The sequence below is a fragment of the Accipiter gentilis genome, chromosome 5 (genome assembly GCF_929443795.1).
Source record: "Accipiter gentilis chromosome 5, bAccGen1.1, whole genome shotgun sequence".
NCBI lineage: Eukaryota > Metazoa > Chordata > Aves > Accipitriformes > Accipitridae > Astur > Astur gentilis.
Genome location: NC_064884.1, coordinates 16219763 through 16241771, shown reverse-complemented (window position 1 = coordinate 16241771; position 22009 = coordinate 16219763). Strand labels below are relative to the sequence as shown.

Genomic DNA, 22009 nt, shown 5'->3' with positions numbered 1-22009 from the left:
CCCCTTATTCAATATAAAGTAGAAAGCAAATCACACAGCAGCAAGCTCTGGAAAACAAAATTGAGGGCCACTTAGCTAACTTTATGTTCCTTACCCATATGCTAGTGCTTTAACTTAACACTTAGCAAACAGAATTTAACTGCAAACTTCTTGATGCATGAGGATTAAATGGCTTCTCAGTTATGTCTAACAAGGTGTAATTGTGCTGTTATTAAATTACTTCAGACAGGAACCAAAAAAAAAGTAGTACTTAACTACTTTTTTGTGGGGTATCATGCCCATAAGATTACCTTTATTAAAAATAAAGTGAGATTTTATTAAAAATAATAGAATTTTCACATACAATTTCATGCTTTCCCTATCTGCTTGCCACTTCAGGAGCATGCTGATTCTTCACATTAACATTCCGTACAGCTAGAGCTGGCCAAGGACTTTAGACACCTACATTTAATTCTCTGATAAGACTCGCTGTGTGATCTTGGCAGGTCACGGTCTGTCTGTGCCTTGGTGGGGATAACAGCACTTCCCTTCCTCACTGTGATGTTTGCAGGGAGCTCAGCAACTACAATAATAAGGGCTATATAAAAAGTTTTTAATAGTGTCAGACAGATGGAATATCACATGGAGTTAGTTAGAAAATTGTCATGGTGAAGTAATGACATCAGGCTGATCGGGCCCACTACCAAGCTGCTTGGGGCAGGGACTGTCATTAATTACAGACTGAATGAGTTGGGGTGGTTTAACGTTAAAAAGAAAAACAGAGAGGGGACATGATAACCGCCCTCTACCAAAGGCTGCTGCAGCAAGGAGGGGGGTGGACCACTCTGCTTGCTCAGGATGGACACAATCAGAAGAGCCCGGTTCAACGTTAGGTACACATTTCTAATAGCAGTGACAGCCCAGCTTAGGAGCAGACTTTGCGGGGGGGGGGGGGAATGTGGAGTTTAAGAGCAAGGTTGACTAATGCCTGGCAGGAATGACACAGGTTAAATAGTGTGTCCTCTGCCTAAAAGCAGTGTTATCTCTTGCAGTCCCTTTCACGCTAGGACAAGCCCATGCTACGCCTCCTTGGGGCTTCTGTGTCATGCTGCAACATAAGCAAACAGAAACACTTAACGTGCATGATCATTTCAGTTATCTGCTTATAGTACCATGAGCAAAAGATCATTTGTTTCCAGTTACTAGAATGAATAGAATACCTATTTTTTAGGTAGATAATTCTTGGTGTAGTGTCTAAGCTGATTCACAGTATTATTAGACATTTATATTTCTGGTAAAAAGATAAAAGAGGCTGCCATCAATAAAAAGTGAGCTTGAGCTGCATGTGAAGAAGACAATAGGGGTTCACTCTGTTCTACTGCATTAACTCAGGCAAAGGATCTTCCAAGGCCGATCTAGCAGGAAGAAGTATGTCCTTACTGCAATGCCAGCATCCTTTCTGAAGAAAACAGAGTTTGTGTTCCAAAGCTAATAGATGAAATTTAATTCTTCTCTTCTTATTTCTATGTTATTTCACATGTTTATACTTCACACTGTTTATTTTTAGGTGTACATGATTTGTATTCCCGATTGCTTTTTGGGAAAGTAGTATTGCTTGCCTTCCTTTAAAATTAGGTCACTTCACTCTGAACTACTGACTCAGTTTCTTTGAAGTTACGTTTCTAATTCAGGTACATTGGTTTCTTACTCAAATGATGCATCTGCTCTAAATATTTTAAGATAAATCACGTTTTTTCCTTTATTTAATGGGATTATTCACAACTTTTAAACTTTCCATTAAGATGATTTTAAGAGGTTACTCATGCTTGCTGTCAGCTGCAGTTCTGCTGCCCCATGGGATCAGATATTTATAGTTCCTAATACAAAACCAACTTAGGATTTCTGAGTGTTCTACGCGTGGACAGTATATAAGGACGGGAACACATTATGAATAGCTGCATGAGAAGGCAATGAAATAAACCCTAGAAAGAATCTGACATATCGTTTGTATTACAGAATAACACCTTACCACACCTACCACTGAAAAAGGGAGGGCAATATTTCAGTATATATCAATGTCTTTGTGTCCATCTATAAACCAGGGAAGAAGAGCAATTCAGAGGGATTTTGTGAGGGTAACTTTCAATGCTGGTGATCCAGGCAGGACTTGCACCATCGCAGGGTTTAAGGCACCAAGAAACAACCCTGCATGCACGAAAGATTTCCTGCCTGATACTGTAGTTTAACATTTCAATAATCAAATGGGTATTTTAACTCTCTCCATTGCCTTCCTATTTTGTTTCTCCCTCTGTCACGTTGGACATTAGCTGCAGGGAAGTGTACTGTTTCTCTTCCCCACAGAGAAGTTAAACAGAAATGGGAACTTATAAAAATACCAAACTAGGGAAAAAGGGAATTTCTCTGCATTTTTAGCAAGTAAGGGATCCACCTCCCTCCTGTCTTCCCTATTTTAATCCCATTTCCAGTTCTGGAAAAACAACCAAGACAGAGAGTAATTGAGGAATGACTGGAGCTACAGAAAATACTCCGGAGCAGCTGCTCCTTCTCTGTCCTTCATATTTCTTACCTTCCTTCATTCCCTCCCCACTTGCCAGACTAAGGGCACATTTGCAAGCCCTGCTAATTAAGGAGTTGAAAGAATTTGGGAAAACTGATACAACTTATATCCCTAACAGCTCTGAGACAGCAAGAGAATCTATTACTAAGTCCCTGCCGCAGCTACCTTGCTTTTTTATTTCTTGCATACCCCTTTGAAATATCTTGCAAAATGATCTTGACAAGAGGTCTTGAATTGAAAACTGACAGTCTGTCAATGCACTTTCATGATGCACCTGTACAGCATCTTCAACCACCAGGAACAAGGAACGTTTATTTATTAGGAAACTTCACAGACGCTATAAAAGATTATATTGCTATCAGAGACAAAATGAGGCCTGGGGCCTTCACAGAAAACCATTATAGCTATTAGGACTGGTTTCATTTCCCACCTGCCTAAACAGATTGTTTTGATTTTGAAGGCTGTCGTGTGTTTCCAGGTTAGTGCTAAATGATCACTTTAAAATTAACCGGCCTGGGGAGGCTGACTAACACACTGGGATACTACATGAGACTTTCACCTCTGCAGATCCAAGATATGTAATGAACTTGGGTGATCCAATTCCTGGGTTCTATTTATTTTTTTTGTCTATCATGAGTATAAGCAGCACAGGACCTAGGAGGAAGCGGTATGAGGACAGTGTTAGATCAGCAGACGGTGAAGTTAACAGCTGAAAAGCATTGTCGGAGACACACGGAAAAAATTTTCTTTTATGCTTAATGCCACATACAGTCCAGGCAGTCAGAAGACTTCTGTTCTGTTCTTAGCTCTTTCTCATTTAAGAGGCAAATCACGTGGGTTCATATTTAATTTCTGTGTGACTACCTGAAAGCATGCAGTGGTACTGAGCCTCACAGCTCCGGTTCACTCCAAGGAGTCACTGATGGTTTGTATCTCCAGAAGAAGTCAGACCAGAGGGGTGTCACATCAAGCACTCAGCTACTGAGACACTCTCATTTTTTGTTAAAATGTGCTTGTCCCTCACATTCACATATATCAATGAAGTAAAAGGCCTTACTTATCTTTAGAAAGCTGCACAAATTAACTGTTGCAGTAATTAATAGCACATTCTAGATAATCACTGTTCATAAATCATATAAAATGGACTACATTGGCTTGCATGTACACAAAAGCGTTCACTAAGGGGTTCCAAAATACAGCGTCTGCTTTAAACATTGTGTAAACAGAAGGTGAATCACTGATTACAGTTGGTAATTAAAAAAAAAAGAAACCCAACAAGCCCCCCAAAAGAGTTCTGTTTATCAGGGTCTATTTTTTTAATAATTCTCTATTTAGTCCAGCAAAATTAGTAAAATGACATTGTATCCAGTTCTTTCTAACTAGCAGTACATCTGCATGTGTGACCAAGTGGCTATGCAAAGACCAAAGTCAGTCATCCCACAGGGTACTGCTATGGAACACGTTAGTTTCAGGGGCTCTATGGCTCTTGCAGCGGCTTTGGTTTTGCAGAGAATAGGCTGGAGTCGCAAGTACTATTGGAATTAGGACAGCAGAAGTTACAGTAGACATGTCGATCTGCAGTGACTGTTGGAGCAGAGGTCTTCTGTAGACAGCTTAAATTTTGGATACCAGTGGCAGCGCAGTTAGGCAGTGAGGTGCTTGGGATGCCCAAGTATATATATATATATATACCCAGCCCACTACAGCTGATTTTCTGCCATATGCTGAAGTAGCTCTCAGGAGCTGTGTACAGCAGAAGCAGAATCTGAAAGCATCTGGGCACACTCATCTCAGAATGACAGCTTTTGAATTTTAGGTATTTTACACTAAAAACTTCTAGCCCTCACAGCTACACAAAAAAACTTGAGAACTGAACACGTAGCCAGGACTTATGTTATGACTGCAGAGATCCTAGGGTGGCAGTGTTGAGGCCCCCTTCACATCTAAGGTCTAGTAAGTCCCAGACCACTCTTTCGAGACACATGGCCAACACTACGACAGGACCCTCTGCAGTGGAGGAAAAGGCTGTTGCCTTGTTGAACCATCTGAACTGATATGTCCTGAGTGCCGGAGCAGCCCTACTGTCATTCCTCCCCTACTGAGCCTGTTTATTCACTTGCAGTCATCAAGCTTTGGTCCATTTTTTGTTCAGTCTCTGGTTGGGAATTTCTCTCACCAAGCTCCCTGTCTCTTCCACACCGTTAGTAAACAGTGGGTCTGCATCTGAACTGCTCTGGCAGACAATATTTTTTCCTCAGAGCTTAAGGAGAAAACCAAGCATATTATACGCAGATCTGGCAACCTTTTGCTACATGTTGTGGACACACATTTCACAGCACAGCTATTTTTTATGCTCTGTTGTTTGCTTGTATTTCATGTTTTCCTTCATCTGGAAAATACAAACAGCATGGTTCAGCTTCGAGGTGAAGAACTGCCAGTTTATATAAACACTTTGATAATAAAAAGGATTTGGTGGTGATTACAGCTCAATGTCTGCTAGAAAAAACAGAGGCCCTTTAGTAAATTTTCTGACATAGCACACACTGGTGCTTTGTTCTTCAGCAGATACTCAGCCATCCATGGGATGGCCGAGCGCACAGAATTAAAATTATGTAGGTCTTTGACAGATGTTCAGTGCCAAGTTTTGCTTGTAGTTAACAGATATTTTCAGTTGCCTAAGCTGGTGGTAAACATTTAGTTGTTCTTCACAACTCTGAAGATCTTCCCTGTAATCACTGCCTGGCTGGAGCTCTCCATACAGGACACGTTGATTTAGTGGTTCAAGAGGCAAATGTACAACTGAAGAGTAGCCCAACTATTTCACTCCAATAACCTGTGGTGCCAAAATGCAAACTCTTTGAAAGTTCCAATTATTTTTAGGCTTTATTAAATACTTGCATAAAATCACTAGTATAATAAAGCTTTAAATAGAAACCATTTATAGCATGGCAAAATTTAATTGAAGAAGTCTAATCTCACCCATCATTTGAAATTTGCATCATAATTTACACATCAGGTTCAAACAGAATGGGAAAATCTGCCTTAAGCTGCAATCAAAACCCCAAAAGCAAAGGAAATCCAGAATATTAATACTTTTTGTACACAACTGTTTGGTCAGGCTTTGCAGGCTAGCACACACAAAGTCAGTGTAAATGAAAGAGAACAAACATACATCTGAAATTATTTTCATGGGTTCTAAACTAGGTCCTTTTGCAAGTTTATTCCACTAAATCACTATGGCTAGGATTCCACTAGGTGAACTAGCTTTAGTAAACGAAGTTTTCATCTCTCCCTAGCCAAAAGAGTAACCTTACTTGAAACTTTTTCAATTTCCAAAGTTGCCTTCAGCTGTTAGTTTCCAAGAAACAGCTATTCCCAGCCTCTGTGTCTCCCTCTCATATGCCACTGAATATCCACCCTATGCTTTCAAAAGTGTCTATGACTCTGGCTGTGTTAGCTGGCAGATGTTTTTAGAGACTAGAAAGTGTTTAGTCCCTGTGGACTAAAAGTTACATGATGACTTCATCACATAAGCAAAAGCTAATAACGGGAAAGCAAGAAAGCAGACAAGTGTTATATTCCAAAAACATGATGTTTCCTGTGCTTCTGGCAATACTACTTCTGTGCCTGAAGAAAGGCAAATCACTTGAGTCTTGATGCTCAAAACACGCACACCACTGAATCACTGCGAGATAATTTACTTCACCCTCCCTTAGCTGCCTTCCCCACTAACACTCGTTTTTCTTCGGATGGAAGTTAGAGGGTGAAGGCAGAGGAAAGGCAGTGTTCGTTTACATTCAATATCTATGCACCAACTATATGCCTCACAACACTCTCTGGAAGGGTTTCTTACTACACCCAGGAGTTTACAGCAAAACAGCAGCAGAAATCTGAGCGGCTGCCTCAGGACCACGCACCTCTGCTTCTGCAGCGAAGTATTCTTTCAAGCCCGAGTGTACAGTTTTACCCTCTCCATTTAGAAAACTTTGGGGACTGACACACGAGCAACTGGAAGTCATTAGTATAAATGGCATCTGTACATGCAGTGCAGTAACTGTCTTATTTTTGTATCAAGACATCAGCAGTGGACATTATGCCCTCTCTCTACATGTCCGTGAACTGCCCTAATGACAGAACAAGGGAAAGAAACAAGACGAAGCAGATACACAAGAGAAAGGCCTCCCTCCAGTGACATTACAGGGAAGAAGAGCAAGCAAGTAGATACTTGCAGTACACTGTGACAAGATGACGTGAAGACCCTTCTCTGTTTAAGAGGGGAGAGGGCAAGGATTTGCCCTGGAGAGAAGTGTGGGCTTTTTGTATTATGAATTCTATGCATGTATATATAAATTTTCTTAGAACAGTAAGGGGGGGGGGGGGGCTATTTCCTAGAGCTGATTAAAGAAGCATGACTTGATTTTCAATTTCAAACGACTCGGGGGGCATTCCAATCGACTGCAGACAGGAAATGAATACCATACATGCACTGAACAAGGCAGATGCTTTTGAATCTGACACTTACGTGAAAAGAAAATATCTTCATTTTTGTCTCCCCTCCGCCCCACGATCACTAGTTAGTTCTGAGCTATACTTAGGATAAATGGTTTTATTTTTCAAACTTGTTATAATCTTAGCATGTGCCTGAAACCACCCAGATGCCACTGACAATATATTGTATGGAGCGGGCCAAATGCATCTTTAGATTAGTCCCAGCAGACAGATGCAGCAACAAGGTAGAAGAGGAAAGATAAGCAGTTCAGGTTTTAGGTAATCTAACCTCCTCTGTTAGAGGAACAGAAATGGGACCCTAGCTGATATGCCAGATCCCAGGGAGGGAGAGTTGTTTCTGTACAAAGACAGATTCCAAAGCATATACAGCAGACGCACTGCAGAGCAGGTTGGAAGAGCATTTCCTTGTAGGCTGTGGCACAGAACTCACTTCCAGCTACTTAACTGTGCTAAGAGCTAAATATACATCTTTTCTCCTCATCTGGCTCTTACAAGTAAACTGCAATAATTGTCATGGGGAAATTATGGGGTTTCTAACCTGATTCCAATGTAATTGTGCCTCCTTTTATCAATGGCAGCAGTGTGTATTGGGGAATTGGAATACACAGCTCTTTTCCCCCACTTAGACCATATGTGTGCAAACACACAATTTCAGCTGTAAACTCCACTTGTATTTTATTGTGGGAAGACTTAAATAGGATAAAGAAAAAAAAAATCAGAGAGGTGGTATTAATCTGGCCCTTACTCTGGTGTTACGCAAATAATTAGTTCATTTTATTTTCATGTTAAGACTGCCATAGCTATGCTGCTAAGAACTCCTCTTAGAAGACAGGAAAAGAAGAAAGAGGGCTGGGTAGGTGAGAAAGGCAGGTCTGATTTACATTATTAAAAAAGCCATGAACGCTAGATCAAAGAAGAGCAAGAATCAAATTCACTGCCACTGAAGGATTTCAGCAGCGTTTTCAGAGCTATTGATCCCTCAAGGGCTAACTCTTTTAAACACTAGGTGATGCCTCTAACTAACCAGAACTCCCACCTTATACTAGCTAAGCCTCATGTAGTTTGCTTTCATCAGCTGGCATACTAGGGAGAGCAGAGACAGCTAAGACACTGCTGTATCTGGGCCTGATGAAGGAGACATACAGCAGAGCGCAGAAATAGCATGTGTGCATTTTCTGCACCAGATGTTGCTTTTTTAACGGCCATCATGGTGGAAGTTAAATAAAAGAACAGATTTCTCACTGAAGAGCTGTGTGTTTGGTGACCACCAATACTGTGGAGTGCTTTGTCCCAGGACAGAATGCAGTCATGCTGGTGAAAGCCCTGGGCAGGGTTTGTTTGCTCAGCACTGACTTACTGACAAATATAAAATCACCTCATATTTTGTTGTGGGATGAAGGTGGGATAAGACATCTGAGGAGCTACCACTGCTCAGCTGGCAAGCGGTGACTTACTCATGAGTTTGGACTCACAGGTCTAATCTGAACACCTAGAAGGCACAGGATCCAACCCTAAATCAAGTCCTGAACTGTCAAATGCACTACAGATTGGCATCTTCCCCCCCACCCCTTCCCTTCCTTGGGTCAGGTGTCTTTGGAGTCTGGTAGAGAAGCTTCCAGGTGTTCTGCCTTGTCAGGACACTTCAGGATCATGCCGTAAGCAAGAGCCACTGGAATTGGGTGCAGTAAAGCAATTTCACCTGGTGCATCCCCAGATGGTTTCCTAAGAGCCGCCTTTGGGCTTCTGATACAGATCCACTTGCACTGGGCTCACTGCTGCTGCCATCGTCACGTCCCTGGGAACGCTCCATTCATCCTGCCTTCCACATCTGCTGTGTTACACACGTGGCTACAACAGTACAGATTATTCAGCTCTTTCCAAGCTCTGCTCACAATTCTATCTACTCCCACCAGCACTCAGTGCAACTTGGTACCTTATGGATTCTCACCAAATGGATGACCCTTTTCCTTCTGCATGTTTTGATCAAGAGCTAGCACTGCTACCATTTAAATGCAGATCAAAAGTTCCAGGGCTCTATCAGACTAAATAGTTCATTTGAAGCCTTTGGTGCTATTGTTCCAATACGCCTGAAGACACAGGCACAGTGTGGCTGCTCTAGGTTCCCTTTTTATATACATTTTCACAAATGTTAGACATATACATATCAACCCCTCTATTCTTCCCTAATAAAAGCTTGGACTCTGAAGCACAAGATGAGGAATAGATACTCTATGGGCCAGCTGCAGCAAGCCTTTCATAAATAACGCAACAATCAACCCCTGTAAGGGAAAATGATACTCCAGAAGCTCTATCCTGACATACATCTGTTTTCCTATTGTAGGAAGGAATAAGAAGGTAGAAAAAGCTAAATGCTGAATGCCTAAACAAACTCTGAATTAAGAAGAGATGGTAGTAGTAATGATGGATGAGTTGTAAACCACCTGCAAATGTTAAGATTGCTGCACTCTTCTGCAGACCATTGAGTCTATACTGCAAATCTCCAATAGACAGGGACTGTGCTCTATAAAAATCATGATGAATGCAGACTTGTTTTTATATTATGGAGGTCCTAATCCTCCTCCTCCTCTGCCTTTGCTCTATTGTTACAACATCAAAGACCAACTGCTGGCTGAGATACAGTCAATATGAAAAGGGCGACCAGCAAATTTACTGCTTGACTTCATTCCCTTTAAATGGAATAGGCACCATGGCCCTTTTTCAAAGTCCAATCACAGACATATATCTTTTTTATTGGACATCATGTACAATAAAGTGAAGCTGTAACTTGGAAAAAAAAAATAGAACACCTTAAAAAAATCCCATGAGGTGAACATTCCTTTATAAAAATATCACTGTGGTTACGTGTTTTGAAAAACTCCGGGCACTCTGCAGGGCAAAAGGCATGGGCTGGCTAGGTTATACTTTAGCTAAGATGCATACCGATGCCTAATATCTAGTTGGTTTCAAAAAAAACCCAACTAATAAAAAGTGATATATTTAAGACAGAATGCCAGTGTCATTCAAATAAACTGAAATGGCAGCATTCATGTCACAAGAATCATTAACTGCTTTGTTATAGTCTGCTCTGTGCAGTGAACCTTTACAGACTTCTTCAGTCCAGTGAATCTTAAAATCAGCGGCACAAAATGCCAATATATTCACTGCATCTTAAACAACTCCAGTCTGATTACTGAGGTAATTTCAAGAGACACTTTCAGATGAGAGTTGTATCTGTAGACATTAAAGACAGGGACAGTTTTATTGCTGTTGTGTTGCTAAAGATATGCTAAATGATTTCTTGCTATGAAATTAAACAGTGTATAAGCAACTCATACAATGTAGGATGTGAGTATATTGGGGTGTTACAGAATTCATGCTAGGTAGTTATGGTTTTCATTTTTTAATAAATTGTATGTCAATATCGTGAGAAGTTTTTGTTTTAAACTGCTTAAACTATTAATCCTTTTTATTTCTTTGGGTAACTTGTGCACACAGACATTAGTAAATATCTGATTACTAAAGTTATACCCAGATCAAGACCATATTGATTTTAAAATCCTGCACTGATGTATGTGGCAGATAAAACCAAGCAAATTTATGTTTTGTTACACCTATAGTAATCTTTGGCAGCTGGTTCCAGTGGAGTAATTATGGTTTCCTCAGGCAAAATCTGCTGCTGCTGAGTTACTTCTAAGGCGAGAAAGATACCAAAGCTATGTGACTAATTTTTGAGGCACTAGCTTCAAAAAATAGCCGCCTTATCGCTAGGTCCTATTCATTGCTCTTTGTCACATTATGCTTTTATTGTCAGTCACCTCCTCTTTCCATCGCAGCCTACAGCACAGTTCTTCTGGTGCAAGGACCTCACCTCTTATTCAGCCTTCCTGGGCACATACAAGAAAAAGCATTTCAATGACAGTGTTCACTTGTTCAATACCTGAATACCCAACTCAATGGAAATGCAAAGGCAAGACACCTGAAGGAAGCTTTCTGGAGATTAAACCTGGCCCATGGACAACATTGACTTGGTAACTGTTCCTTAGAAAGGGAGGAATCCACTTTTTTTAGAGTAGTCCTGTAAACAGTGGCAGAAATAGATGCGGCATGTTATTTGGGTGGTTTTTATAGATACTTCACTGTACTCCTAATGGTATTGTCACAGGTACTGATCTCAACAGCCATGCAGACAAAGAGAAATTTTAATCTTCCCGAGGAAAAAGAGCTACTGTGGAACAAAACAGTCCAGGATTTTTCAGCAGCGCATATGAAACTAACAATGAAACATAATGGATGGAAATTAATTCATGCAGTCTGAAGAAAGCCACACGCCAAAGCTCAGCTTTTCTCCATGGATAGAGGTGCAGATTATGTCCGTTACGTGCATATCAGTTCCACAGACAAACTGAGCTGTGAAAGATTCAAATCCAAGAGGAACTTCAGCTGGGTCTGCAGCTGATAGAAGTCATTGACTCGTCTTGCTTCGCGAGACTCAGTGGAGCAAGGTCAATTTAAACACGCTGAGAATGTAGGTCTAGCGTGGAGGCGTAAAAGCCAAGGTACGTTTGAATTTCTGCTTTTCAACATGGACTGACTCCACAAAGAGTGGTGAGATAAAGATTTCATCTCTGATTTTCCTCTCTCATCTTTATGAGCACCTCCGTAACATTAAAAGCACTCAAATAGCCATTATGCTACAAGGGCTTAGAGGTGAACAACTCCAGGCCTGGTTTTATCCTGCTGACTGCTAAAAGGGAGGAATAAAAAAATATGACCCACTGCTACGAGTTCTCCAAGCACTGAAAAACAAGGGCAAGAGGATAAAGGAACTGCTTACCAGTACCGCCCACACCAGCTCCTCTGACTGAGTATTATACTGCCACACAACTGACCACTGTGGCAAGCCATCACTTATTACAATAATAAGTTACATTTTACTTTGTTTTCTTTCTTTTTCTGGTATTTCAAATCAAAAGTACATGGACATAGCGGCACTGGAAACATTCTGCTCTTACCGATGTATCAATGAGCTCACTATGCTCTGGACTATGAATTTAGCCTGTCATTTTCTGTCTTCAAAACCTGTAAAATTGGTATCCTGAAGGCACAGTGTATTAAAGTGCAACAGTAACCACTGCATCATTTAATGCTTCCTTTTGCAACTTACCAAAGCACTTTGTATTTTTCTGCTCTAAGTTATCACTTTATTCATTCGTGACAGTGATTACAGACGCCATTCAAGCCTGGAGACCTATTAGGCTACACATTGTACACAAGCAACACCACAACAATGGAATCTCAACCTCAAAGAGCTTGGGTTGAGATTTAAAAAATAAGATAAAAAATAAAATGCATCGGTGACCTAGCTCTGCTACCATTGAAAAATAATGCTTTAAAAAAGTAATCTTTTATGGAGAACATTATTCAGGCAATTCAAAGAGCTTTTAAGTAGTGTAGTCTTAAAGTAGACAGCAAGATAACAATCATGGCAAAAAGGCCAAGCAAACACTAAACAACACTGTGAACAGAATAAATGAGGCACAACTAGGTACTACCACATTTCTTTGCAAGGAAAACAGGCAAAACACACAGAAGAGCATAAAGCAGCCAACGCCGACAGTTAAACCTGCCAAAGCTGCTAAATCTTGTCTATCGCTATACTTTCAGGACATAAGCACAAAGAAAAACCACATTGTTTCAATTTTTTAGTTTATGTTTGTGTAAGGAAACACCTAAATTGTCCGCATATATTTGAAGTATGAGTGCATTTCAAGATTTTAAAATGATGACTCAGAAGAATGTAAGCATAAAAAGGTACCACAAAATAACTTCCTACCATTACTTGCATTCTGTGCACTTTTACACAGTGAAGGGGGAAAAAAAAAAAAAAAAAAAAAAGGGAAATTCTTAAGCATGAATATCTACAAATCTGTGCATCTTAAAAAACGAAGCAACTTTCAAACTAATATTTCCTCCCCACTGGAATATGTACTGATGACTGGCTTTTCAGAAGTCATGTCTATCTCTGTCACATATTATTTCAGAAAGCTTTTCAAACATAACTAGTATAAGGTCAGCAGGCAAAGATAGCAGAGTCTGCACCTTTATAAATACTACTGTCTTCTGCACTTCACTTTCTGTAAAGTTTTCAGATGCTGCAACACACACAGCCAGAGTTGTCATCTAATCAATAATGCTTTCATTGTTCCTTGTTTTCTTTGAAGACGTTTTCCACCATTTCCATTTTGGAACAATAAGGCATTGATTATTAATATACAGATGCAGTAGATACAAGCAGAGACAAAAGAATAGCTGTTGAATTCAAAACACGGTTCCCAATTTACATTTAATGTAACCTGGATTGGTTAAACAGATGTCTCTCCAGCAAAAGAATTCCACAGCAGAGCAAGGTGTCGAAAAGCTTAGTATGCTGAAGCTTTAAGTACTAGGGCTCGCTTACCTATTAGCAGGTCATAAGTTGTATGTTAAAAATCATGAGGGAATACACAGTGACCAGCTCCAGACAGTAAAGTGATGGTGAAATTGTTGGGGTCATAAAGACCAACAGCAGAGCTTCAGCTCTAGGCCTCCTGTTTTTGTGGACAGCTGGCATTAAGAAAGGACAGAGCAGGGAAATGTGACAGAACCTAAGGGATGACAACTGAAGCCAGAGGAGCGGAGGAGAGATCTTTGTGCCGATCAGATAACAGCGAGGGGCCAGTAGCAGTGTGGTTGTACCACTGTTATACTGCTGTTATAGCTGCGATGGACCAGCTGTGTTCTTCCTGCATACAACAAACTTCTCTACAGGATCAACAAAGACTACAAAATAGAAGTTACTCCAGAACTGCTGCTGATTGTCCAAGTTAGGTGAACCAACATGAAAAGTATCAACCCAGCTCCTTCTAGGATCTCTGTGTACCCATGCCTTGTCTCTCTACTCTCGGTGTCACCAAAGGTGATCATCAGAGCTCTAGACTTTCTCAGGAATCAGACTGAAACCTACCGCTCCTTTCAATACCACGAGTCAGCCGTCTGACCACCATAGGGTGCAGAACCCCATGCTAGCAGGCTTCCCTTTGACCGCTCTGCCCCACAAACAGCCCTAGAGCACAGGTAAGGATGGACTGAGAGAAGAAAAAGGCAAAAGCAGGAATGCGCCTGGGACCCCTGCCCTGCAGTAGTCACTGTGGTTTGTGTCTGGCTCCAGGCCCGTGGAAATGGACGTGACGACACCATGATGGCCCAGAATGAATTTAGAACTACATACACTCTGCTTTCTTCATACAATTACCCAAATACTCTAAAGAGCTGGAAAACGATCCTAAATCTTGCTCAAAACAGAAACAAAGAACTCCAATGGACTCTTCTGTATAAAGCGCTAGGAAAAAAACTGCTCCAAGCTATAGTTACAGTGACAAAATTGAGAGGCACCCTGTGATTTAATGCCAGGTATTTATCAGTGATGATCCAAGTTGAGCAGTACAGTAATTGTTAGCTGTTCAGCCGAAGACAAGTCCAGCATATTATGCCTCATCCAAACATTTTGGTCAAATCTAATGCAGGAAATAACATTTGTACCTGCCTAACATAGCTCCTTGCAGCCATAACCAAATACAATATTCCTGGATCCCTGTTCTAAATTATTGCAGTAGTCTTAGATACTAAAAAAACTTGCCACATTCTACCCTGAAGGTGTGGTAGCTCTTTTCCACCAGGGATGCATTAGTTTGCTAGGAAATGAATTGAAGTGACAAGTAGGAAGAGAAGCTTAATTAATGTTTTCCTGGAGCCAGGTTTGGAAGGTGGAAGAATCTCTCTTGGGAGCAACGGACAACAGCAAATGGTCTTCTGCTCAGAGCAGCAGTCTCAATCCTTCACCGTTGTTTCCCATTTTATCCTCTGCTTCCATGCATGCAGTGGCAGCACACGTAAAGCTAATCGCCCTTCCTTCCCCCTAGATCCTGGAACAAGCCACAGCCCACTAGCAAAACCACTAAAGAGCACACATAATTCTCTCCCTTGGGAGATGAGAGAATGAACTGCACATGGTCTAAGTCATTCGTAAAGCTTAGTGCATAACTGGAAGAACATATGCTAATGGTAAGGGTGAGCTTTAGCTAAGAACCTACACAGCAAAGCCTGCTGAGAACAGGCAGGTTTTACTATCACTGTCAAAAAGCACGAAACAGCATTCCCTGTGATGAGCAACAACCTCACCAAAAGAGATTTTGGTTTTCAGAGAATCAGCCTGCTTCGTTCACAAGCCACCTGCTCGGAAAGTTATTTGTGTAATGTATAAACTGCTTTTAAGGCAGAGAAGGATTAAGTGCTCGTATTGAATATATGATGTACATCCACTTATTGGCATCTTACATAGGCTAAGGACAGTCTGGAAAATAATGAATGCAAAATGTTGAATCGACAGTTTTTCAAAGATGATTTAGATGATCAGATCCTCTTAGAACTAACCAAATGTAAAGCTCCAGAGCTCGAATAAGCTTTAAAAAACTCAGTCTAAAACTCTCTCAAAGTAAACAGCTTGAGTCCTGCTTAAACTGAGAAAGCCAGAAAGCTGAAACACCTCCGCTGTTATCTGACTGGAGATCATTTTGCAATTTGCCTGAATCCAGTACAAGGGGCAGCAGGAACACACAAACCTTAAAAAGACTGAAATGCACCCCAGAAAAGCTACCAGACAGCACACCATTTCCGAACTTCTCATCGTGTTGAGCTGTGGACCTTAGGAGAAAATTAAGAGCTCAGCCCCGTAAAGGACTCCTCACACAGCTTGGAGAGCGACTCTTGTGCAACCATTTCTAGGCAACAGAATGTGTTTCTTCTGGTAGAGCTCAGAGAACATTTCTGACACGCTGTAATTGCTTGCATGCTTATTGAGGAGGGGGGCAAGGACAGGAGCAAGGAGATTAAAAGTAAAAAGCTGTTTGCAGCATTGTGCTTCTTTTCAAATTACATTCTCTTATATGGCTCCAGCTTTACGCACAACTACCGGGTTTCATGCTAATGTAATACTGCTGCAAGTACCGCAGTGGAGAATCTGACTTCATGTGCTATGGCATATATTGTTGGTGGCTCTGTTACTACATTTTACAAGGTCATTTTTCTTGGTGTGGGAACACTGTTTTTCTTGGTGTGCAAGGCCTACTATGGAAAAATTAGAAGTGATGGGAATAAACTTCTCGATGAAATATTTTCTCCCAGAATGAAAGCACAGATTCTAGAGCACGGGAAAGTACTACAAACATCTTTCAAAATTTATGTTCAACCCTTCCCTTCATTTTAGAACTATGTAAAAAGATAAAAACATACCCAAGCAGCATTTTTCTATCCCTTAATATAGCTTCATTTCCTCTTATTCTGAAGCAAAAGTTTGTACTTATTTATTTCATAAATATACTCCACAATAGTTTCTGGATGCTAATTAAATTATACCTAATAAGAGTTCTTACCAGAAAAAACAAAACTCCCCCCTCCCCAATTCTCCTTTGGTAGAGATCGAAGGAAGGAATAAAATCCGACTGAGAAACAAAAGGCCGATTCCCTCTCATAGCGCAAAACTGCAAGATGTTTTACAACTCCAATCTGGATTTCCCGTTTTGTGTTAGTTTACACTACCACAAACCAATTCTAACGGCAGCATGAAACTTCAGCAATGCAGAGGTCCAGTGCCTATTTCTGCAGCAGTGAACTGAGGAAGCCCATGCCTGTATCTCACACATCCCGAAGAGGACCAGCAGAGTACGTCAGGATTTTCTCCTCACTGCTGCTCTATTACAGCCAGTCACAGCGGCACGGCACAACCCCAGATATCTGGGGAACTCTAGAGACACAAACAGTACAGGGAAGGGCACCAAAAGTAGAAATAAGAGGGATGATGAAATAACTTGTTTAATTTTTTGACTGCAGTTTTTTCTGGATTTCTTTCATCTATCAATCAGTCTAATTAATTGCAGGGGTTAACACAATTGAAAGACCAAAAGAAATCAAAACCTATCCTCCAAAAACCCTCCTTCATTTGAAGGACCAAGGGATGGGAGAAAGAGAAGCTCTTCCTCCGTTAATGAATCAGACTTCAAATGCATACAAGTCTCTATTTTAGACTTTTTAAATCTCCAACAATATTTTAAGATTACTAAGGATTCCTCCTGAATCCATTTTATGTAAGAAGGATCAAGGATGTGCTAAGTTTTTGGGGTTTGTTTGGTTTTGGGGGTTTTTTTTTGTTGTTTTTGTTGTTGTTGTTTTGGGGTTTTTTTGAGGTAAGACTAATACTTCAGATTTTTTTTCAGACACACAGGACCAAAATCTGACCACTTTATTTGTACAAACAGACCGCCTAAGTCCTAAAATACCATACCCTGCATTTGATAATAGCCAGTTTGTTTTTATACAAATTGGCCTTGTCAAAATACATCTATAAACAGTTGCTGCAAAGATTACTTTTTTCCTGGATTTGCCACAATGTGTGCAACAGACTTCATCAAATGAAATTTCATCAAATGAAACACTGACCTAATCACTTCTCACAATCTTTTCTCTCCATAGACCTACCAAGACAGAAAAAACAATAGTTTGGTTTTTTTTTTTTTAGTATAAGCAATAGCAACGTGAGATATTTCTATTTGCTTCTACCAACAAATCTGCGTTTGTGCAGTTTTGCTTTCCACATTGATTCTTTACCTGGGAATGGAGTGCACTAGGATTTTGCATTTCACTTCAGCATACGCCACAATAACGGCCCCAAAAGCCCCCAAACTTGCCATAGAGATCTGTACTGTGATGCTCTGAATGGAAGCATCTGCCTGTCAAGAGTACAATTTTCAAAAGCAGGTTACAGTATTTTCCAACTAGCAATAGAATCCATGAAAGCTATAAAACCAAAAAATTGATAGACTTCCATCTGTTTAACTGATTGCTCTAATCTTTCCGCCCATAATGTCTTGTACAGACACACTCTCTCAAACACATAACTGCAGAATCAATTCAGTTGGGAAGTATATAAAAATTTCTATTCTACAAATGGCAAAGCATGATGAAAGTATGAGCTGCTAAAGCTATCATGATGCTCAAAGACACAGAGTTTTATTAAGTTATCTGTAAAATAATCATCAGACAGAAAAAATTCTTAAAGTCAACAATCAACAGATTTTCACGAGACAGCCAACTACAATGATCATACTCTAGGATAATTATCTTAAGATGATTTTCCTCTTGTTTCGCCCTAACCTTACAACAGTGCTCTAAAAAGAGCTCCCCGGGGAAACGGCATCACCCAGAGTTCCCACTTGCCCAGATGTTTCCCTCGTTATGTTAAGAGCCTGTCAAGAAAAGGCAAATTCAGGGTTATTCTAATGATAGCAAACACCTCATAAAAAACCTCTCCAAATTTACTTTTCCAAGGAACATCATTTTAAAAGGCATTTCAAGTGCCCATGAGGAAAGAAAGCATCATTTATAAGACATTATTACCAGAAATCCTGAAGATATTAAAAAAAACATCCTGGAATGTCAAGCCGGTGATAAAACTGCAGCTCAAAGAGACACAGCATTGTGGGGCCTTACCCGAAGCACACAGCTGAGCACTCCCAAGCAGGACTCCCACCAAGTTCAACAAGAGGTTTTCTGAGTTAAGAGGACCCGATTCCAGTTGCTGACCGGGATGTCGAGCCTGCGGGTCGGGGTTCCCCCCTGCAGCTAGCGGTTTCACTTTGTGGACCACCAGCTGGGGATCCCACGCAAACGGAGTGATCGTTAATGCCTGCACTCTCCTTATTTTTCCTCGTGCTTCACAGAAACGTGCTCTGCTGGTACTACAATTTTTTCCGAGATGATAAAGGGGGTTTACGTAAGTTTACGGCGATAATAACTACACGTTTCCGGTCAGTTCTTTGCATAATTTGGCAGTTGACTTTTCTTTAACGCTTGGATACGGGGGGGGAAAAGTTGGTCAGGTATTTACAGATGTACAAGCTTCGCCTGGGGATTTTGACGATTCTGTTGCTTTTATCACCGCCTCCAACCATTTTAAGCGAATGGCAACATGTGGCGCTGAATGAAAAAATAACCACCTGCAAAACGGAGGAAACGGAACAAGGGAGTCCTTTACCTCTGCCGGCCGCAATTCACCATTGGCTTCACGGGATCGGAAGAGTGGAAGAGGCCGGCTGGGTCGCAAGCCCTGTCCCTCCTTCACGGTCACAAGCACCCAGCACCAAGTTTCTTGGCTATCTCAGGACTGAATGCCCACCCGCCTCTTGGCGCTTCCCGAGGAAAGCCGCGCGTTTTGTTCTTCCCAACGCCGCCGTACGCCTGCTAGGTGCCCTCTCGCCCTGGGGCACGCCGCGTCCTCACGAGGGAGGGAGGCCCTGGGTGGGACGCGCCGTGTCCGACAGGGCCCGGCCCGCCTCCGTCCCCCGCCCGGGCCCGTACGGGGCGCGCCCCAGGCGAGATGGCCGTCGTCCGCCGCGACCCGCCCGCGGTGCGCCGGCAACGCGCGCGGCAGCTGCCCCGACGCCTCCAAGGCGGACGCTGTCGAACGGCGGCCGGGGGCGCAGCTCTGCCTCTTCCCTCCCCTGCCTCCCGAAAGAGCGTAACACCAAGAGCGGGGGACGGACACCCCCAGGCGCCACACAAGGAAAGCCCTCGGGCAGGTGAGCGCCTGCCGGTGCCTCGGGCCGGCGGAGGGAGCCGGCGGCCGAGGCAGGTGCGCGGCGCCGGCTCCCGGCCTCCCCGGCCGGCCCCGGCCTCCCCGGCCCGGGGCCGAGCCGCCCCCGACGGCCCTCGGGGGCAGGCAGGTGGAGACCCGTTGGCCGCGCGTGAGGCAGCGGCCGCTGGCGGGGCGCGGGCGTGGGGCGGCACTCACCTGCCGCTGGCTGTGGTTGCCGGCGCCCGTGGGGGCGTGGGGCTCGCCGCCGCCGCGCAGCACGGTGATGTGCAAGGTGAGCAGGAGGAGCCCCAGCAGCAGCAGCAGCTCGGCCGCCAGCCGCACCATCCTCTTGAGCCGGGCGGCTTTAGGGCCCCGCGGCGGCGGCGGCGGCCGAGGAGGAGGCGGAGGAGGAGGAGGAGGAGGAGCCGGAGCCGGAGCCGCGGCGGCCGCCGCCGCCGCCGCCGCCGCTGGGGCAGCCGCCGCCGCCGCCGCCGCCGCCGGGGCGGCCCCGGCCCCAGGGCCGGCCGCGGCAGCCGCAGGACGGGCGGCGGGGACCGCGCCGCTCTCGGCGTCGGCGGGGCGGGCGGCGGGCGCGGGGCAGCGGCGGCAGCAGCAGCAGCAGCAGCGGGGGCCGCCACACCACGGCGGAGCCACGTCGGGGCGGGACGCCGCGGCGGCGGCGGCGGCGGCGAAAATCCCGGCGCTGCCCGGCTGCGGCGGGGGGCGGCAGGTAGCCGCGACGGGGCCGCGGGCCGGCGGCGTCTCCGCGGGCAGCCCTGCAACCCAGAGTCACCGTGGGCCGTCGGAGGGAGGGAAGGAGCGAGCGGGCCGAGCGCCCGCCGCCGCCGCCGCCGCCTCGGGGAGCCGCGGGCCGGCGGAGAGCAGCGCGGCTCGGCTGCCGACGGGGAGACGCTGCGGGGATGGGGGGGAGCCGGCAGCGTGTGTGCGAGTGAGAGGGAGGAGGGAGGGAAAGGCGGAGGGGGGGGGGGGGGGGGGGGCCGGGGACGACTCTCACATGGCGGGGAAGCCGGGACGCTCCGAGGGGAGGAGAGAACTTGGGGCTATCGCCTCCCTCCTCGCGAGGGGGTGGGGGTGGCCCCTGGACCAGCTTCCCCCCTCCGCCGCGTCCTCGCCCGCCCCGCGGCGCCCCCCTCCCCTCACGACGCCCGTCGAGGCGTCGCCCTGGCCTGGCCGCCCCGCCGCGTCCCGTCCCGTCCCGTCCCCTCGCGGCGGGGGTGTGAGGGAGCGGGGCCGCACAGCGACCCCCGCCGGCTCCCAGCCCTCGACGGGGCGGCTGCGAGCTCCCCGTGGGGGAAGAGAGGGGCAGATCGCTGCTTCTCACCCGACCCTCCCTTCCTCCTCCTTCTCTCTGCCCGCCCCCGGCTCGGCGGTGGGGAATGGGGGGTGGGGGGGTGGCGGAGGGCGAGGGGCTGCAAAAAGCTTCAGCTGCCTGCCCTCCCTCGGAGCTGGATACCTGGCTCCATCTCTCCTCTCTCTTTCCTCCAGTGGCCCTAGGGCTGGCAGGGGCAGCTCCGCACTCTCTCCTGCCACCGTGCGTGCGTGTTTGCAAAGCGGCTGGCTCTCCTCCTGGCTCCGGCTGCTGCTTCCAAGCAACTTTCTCGCCCCCTCGCTCTGTGTCGGGAGAGGTGCGTGTCAGATGCTTTTATACTGCCCTGCCTCCCTCCCCTGCTGTCCTCCCCCCACTTCTCGTCGTCCCCCCCCTTCCCGTCTCCCTTTCTGCGGCTCCTGCTGCAGCCTAGCATCCCCCCCCCCCCCCCCCCCGCCCTGCTCCCCTCCTCTCCTTGTGCCGACCTGCCCCTCTGCAAAGCCCTGGTTTGCCCGGGCCCCCTGCCGCGGCACCCGCACCCCGTCCCGCTCACGGCCGTACCTTGTGCAATGACTTCCACCGCTGCTGGGCAGGGACGGAGCTGTACTGATGCGTCGCGTCCCCTTCAGCTGGTCTGCGCATCCCCGGCAGGGCACAAGGCACGGGAGGACTCGGGCCACTGGGGTTTTACACTCCTCGCCCGTGTTTCCCTTCCTCTTGGTTGCTGACCGCATAAATACGGTGGAAAAATTCCTCTCTCGGATGGGAGGCCCCCTCCCCAATTTAAAATTAATGTGAATTTGAAAATATGTGAAAATGAGGGTTGGATTATCACTTGCTGTAAATCAGTATCTTTGCATCCTTGGTCCGATGGAGCCAAACCTCTTTCTGAGCGCTGAAGATGCACCTCTGAGTGTAACAAGGACAAACACAGCTCAAATAAGCTTAAAAT

General features: G+C 44.9%; 1 protein-coding gene across 1 annotated transcript in view; it reads right to left on the bottom strand.

Moving 5' to 3' along the window:
• The window catches only part of ISM1 (isthmin 1), a 41465-nt gene extending 20145 nt beyond the window's left edge, over positions 1-21320 (bottom strand). Inside the window, exons 1-2 of the mRNA XM_049801540.1 lie at positions 21205-21320; positions 19947-20506 (exon numbers count right to left, since the gene is read on the bottom strand). Of these exons, the coding sequence (XP_049657497.1) occupies positions 19947-20506; positions 21205-21214 (570 nt within the window). The 5' untranslated portion in view covers positions 21215-21320. The remainder of the gene's footprint in view (positions 1-19946; positions 20507-21204) is intronic.
• Between the last annotated feature and the right edge of the window lie 689 nt (positions 21321-22009).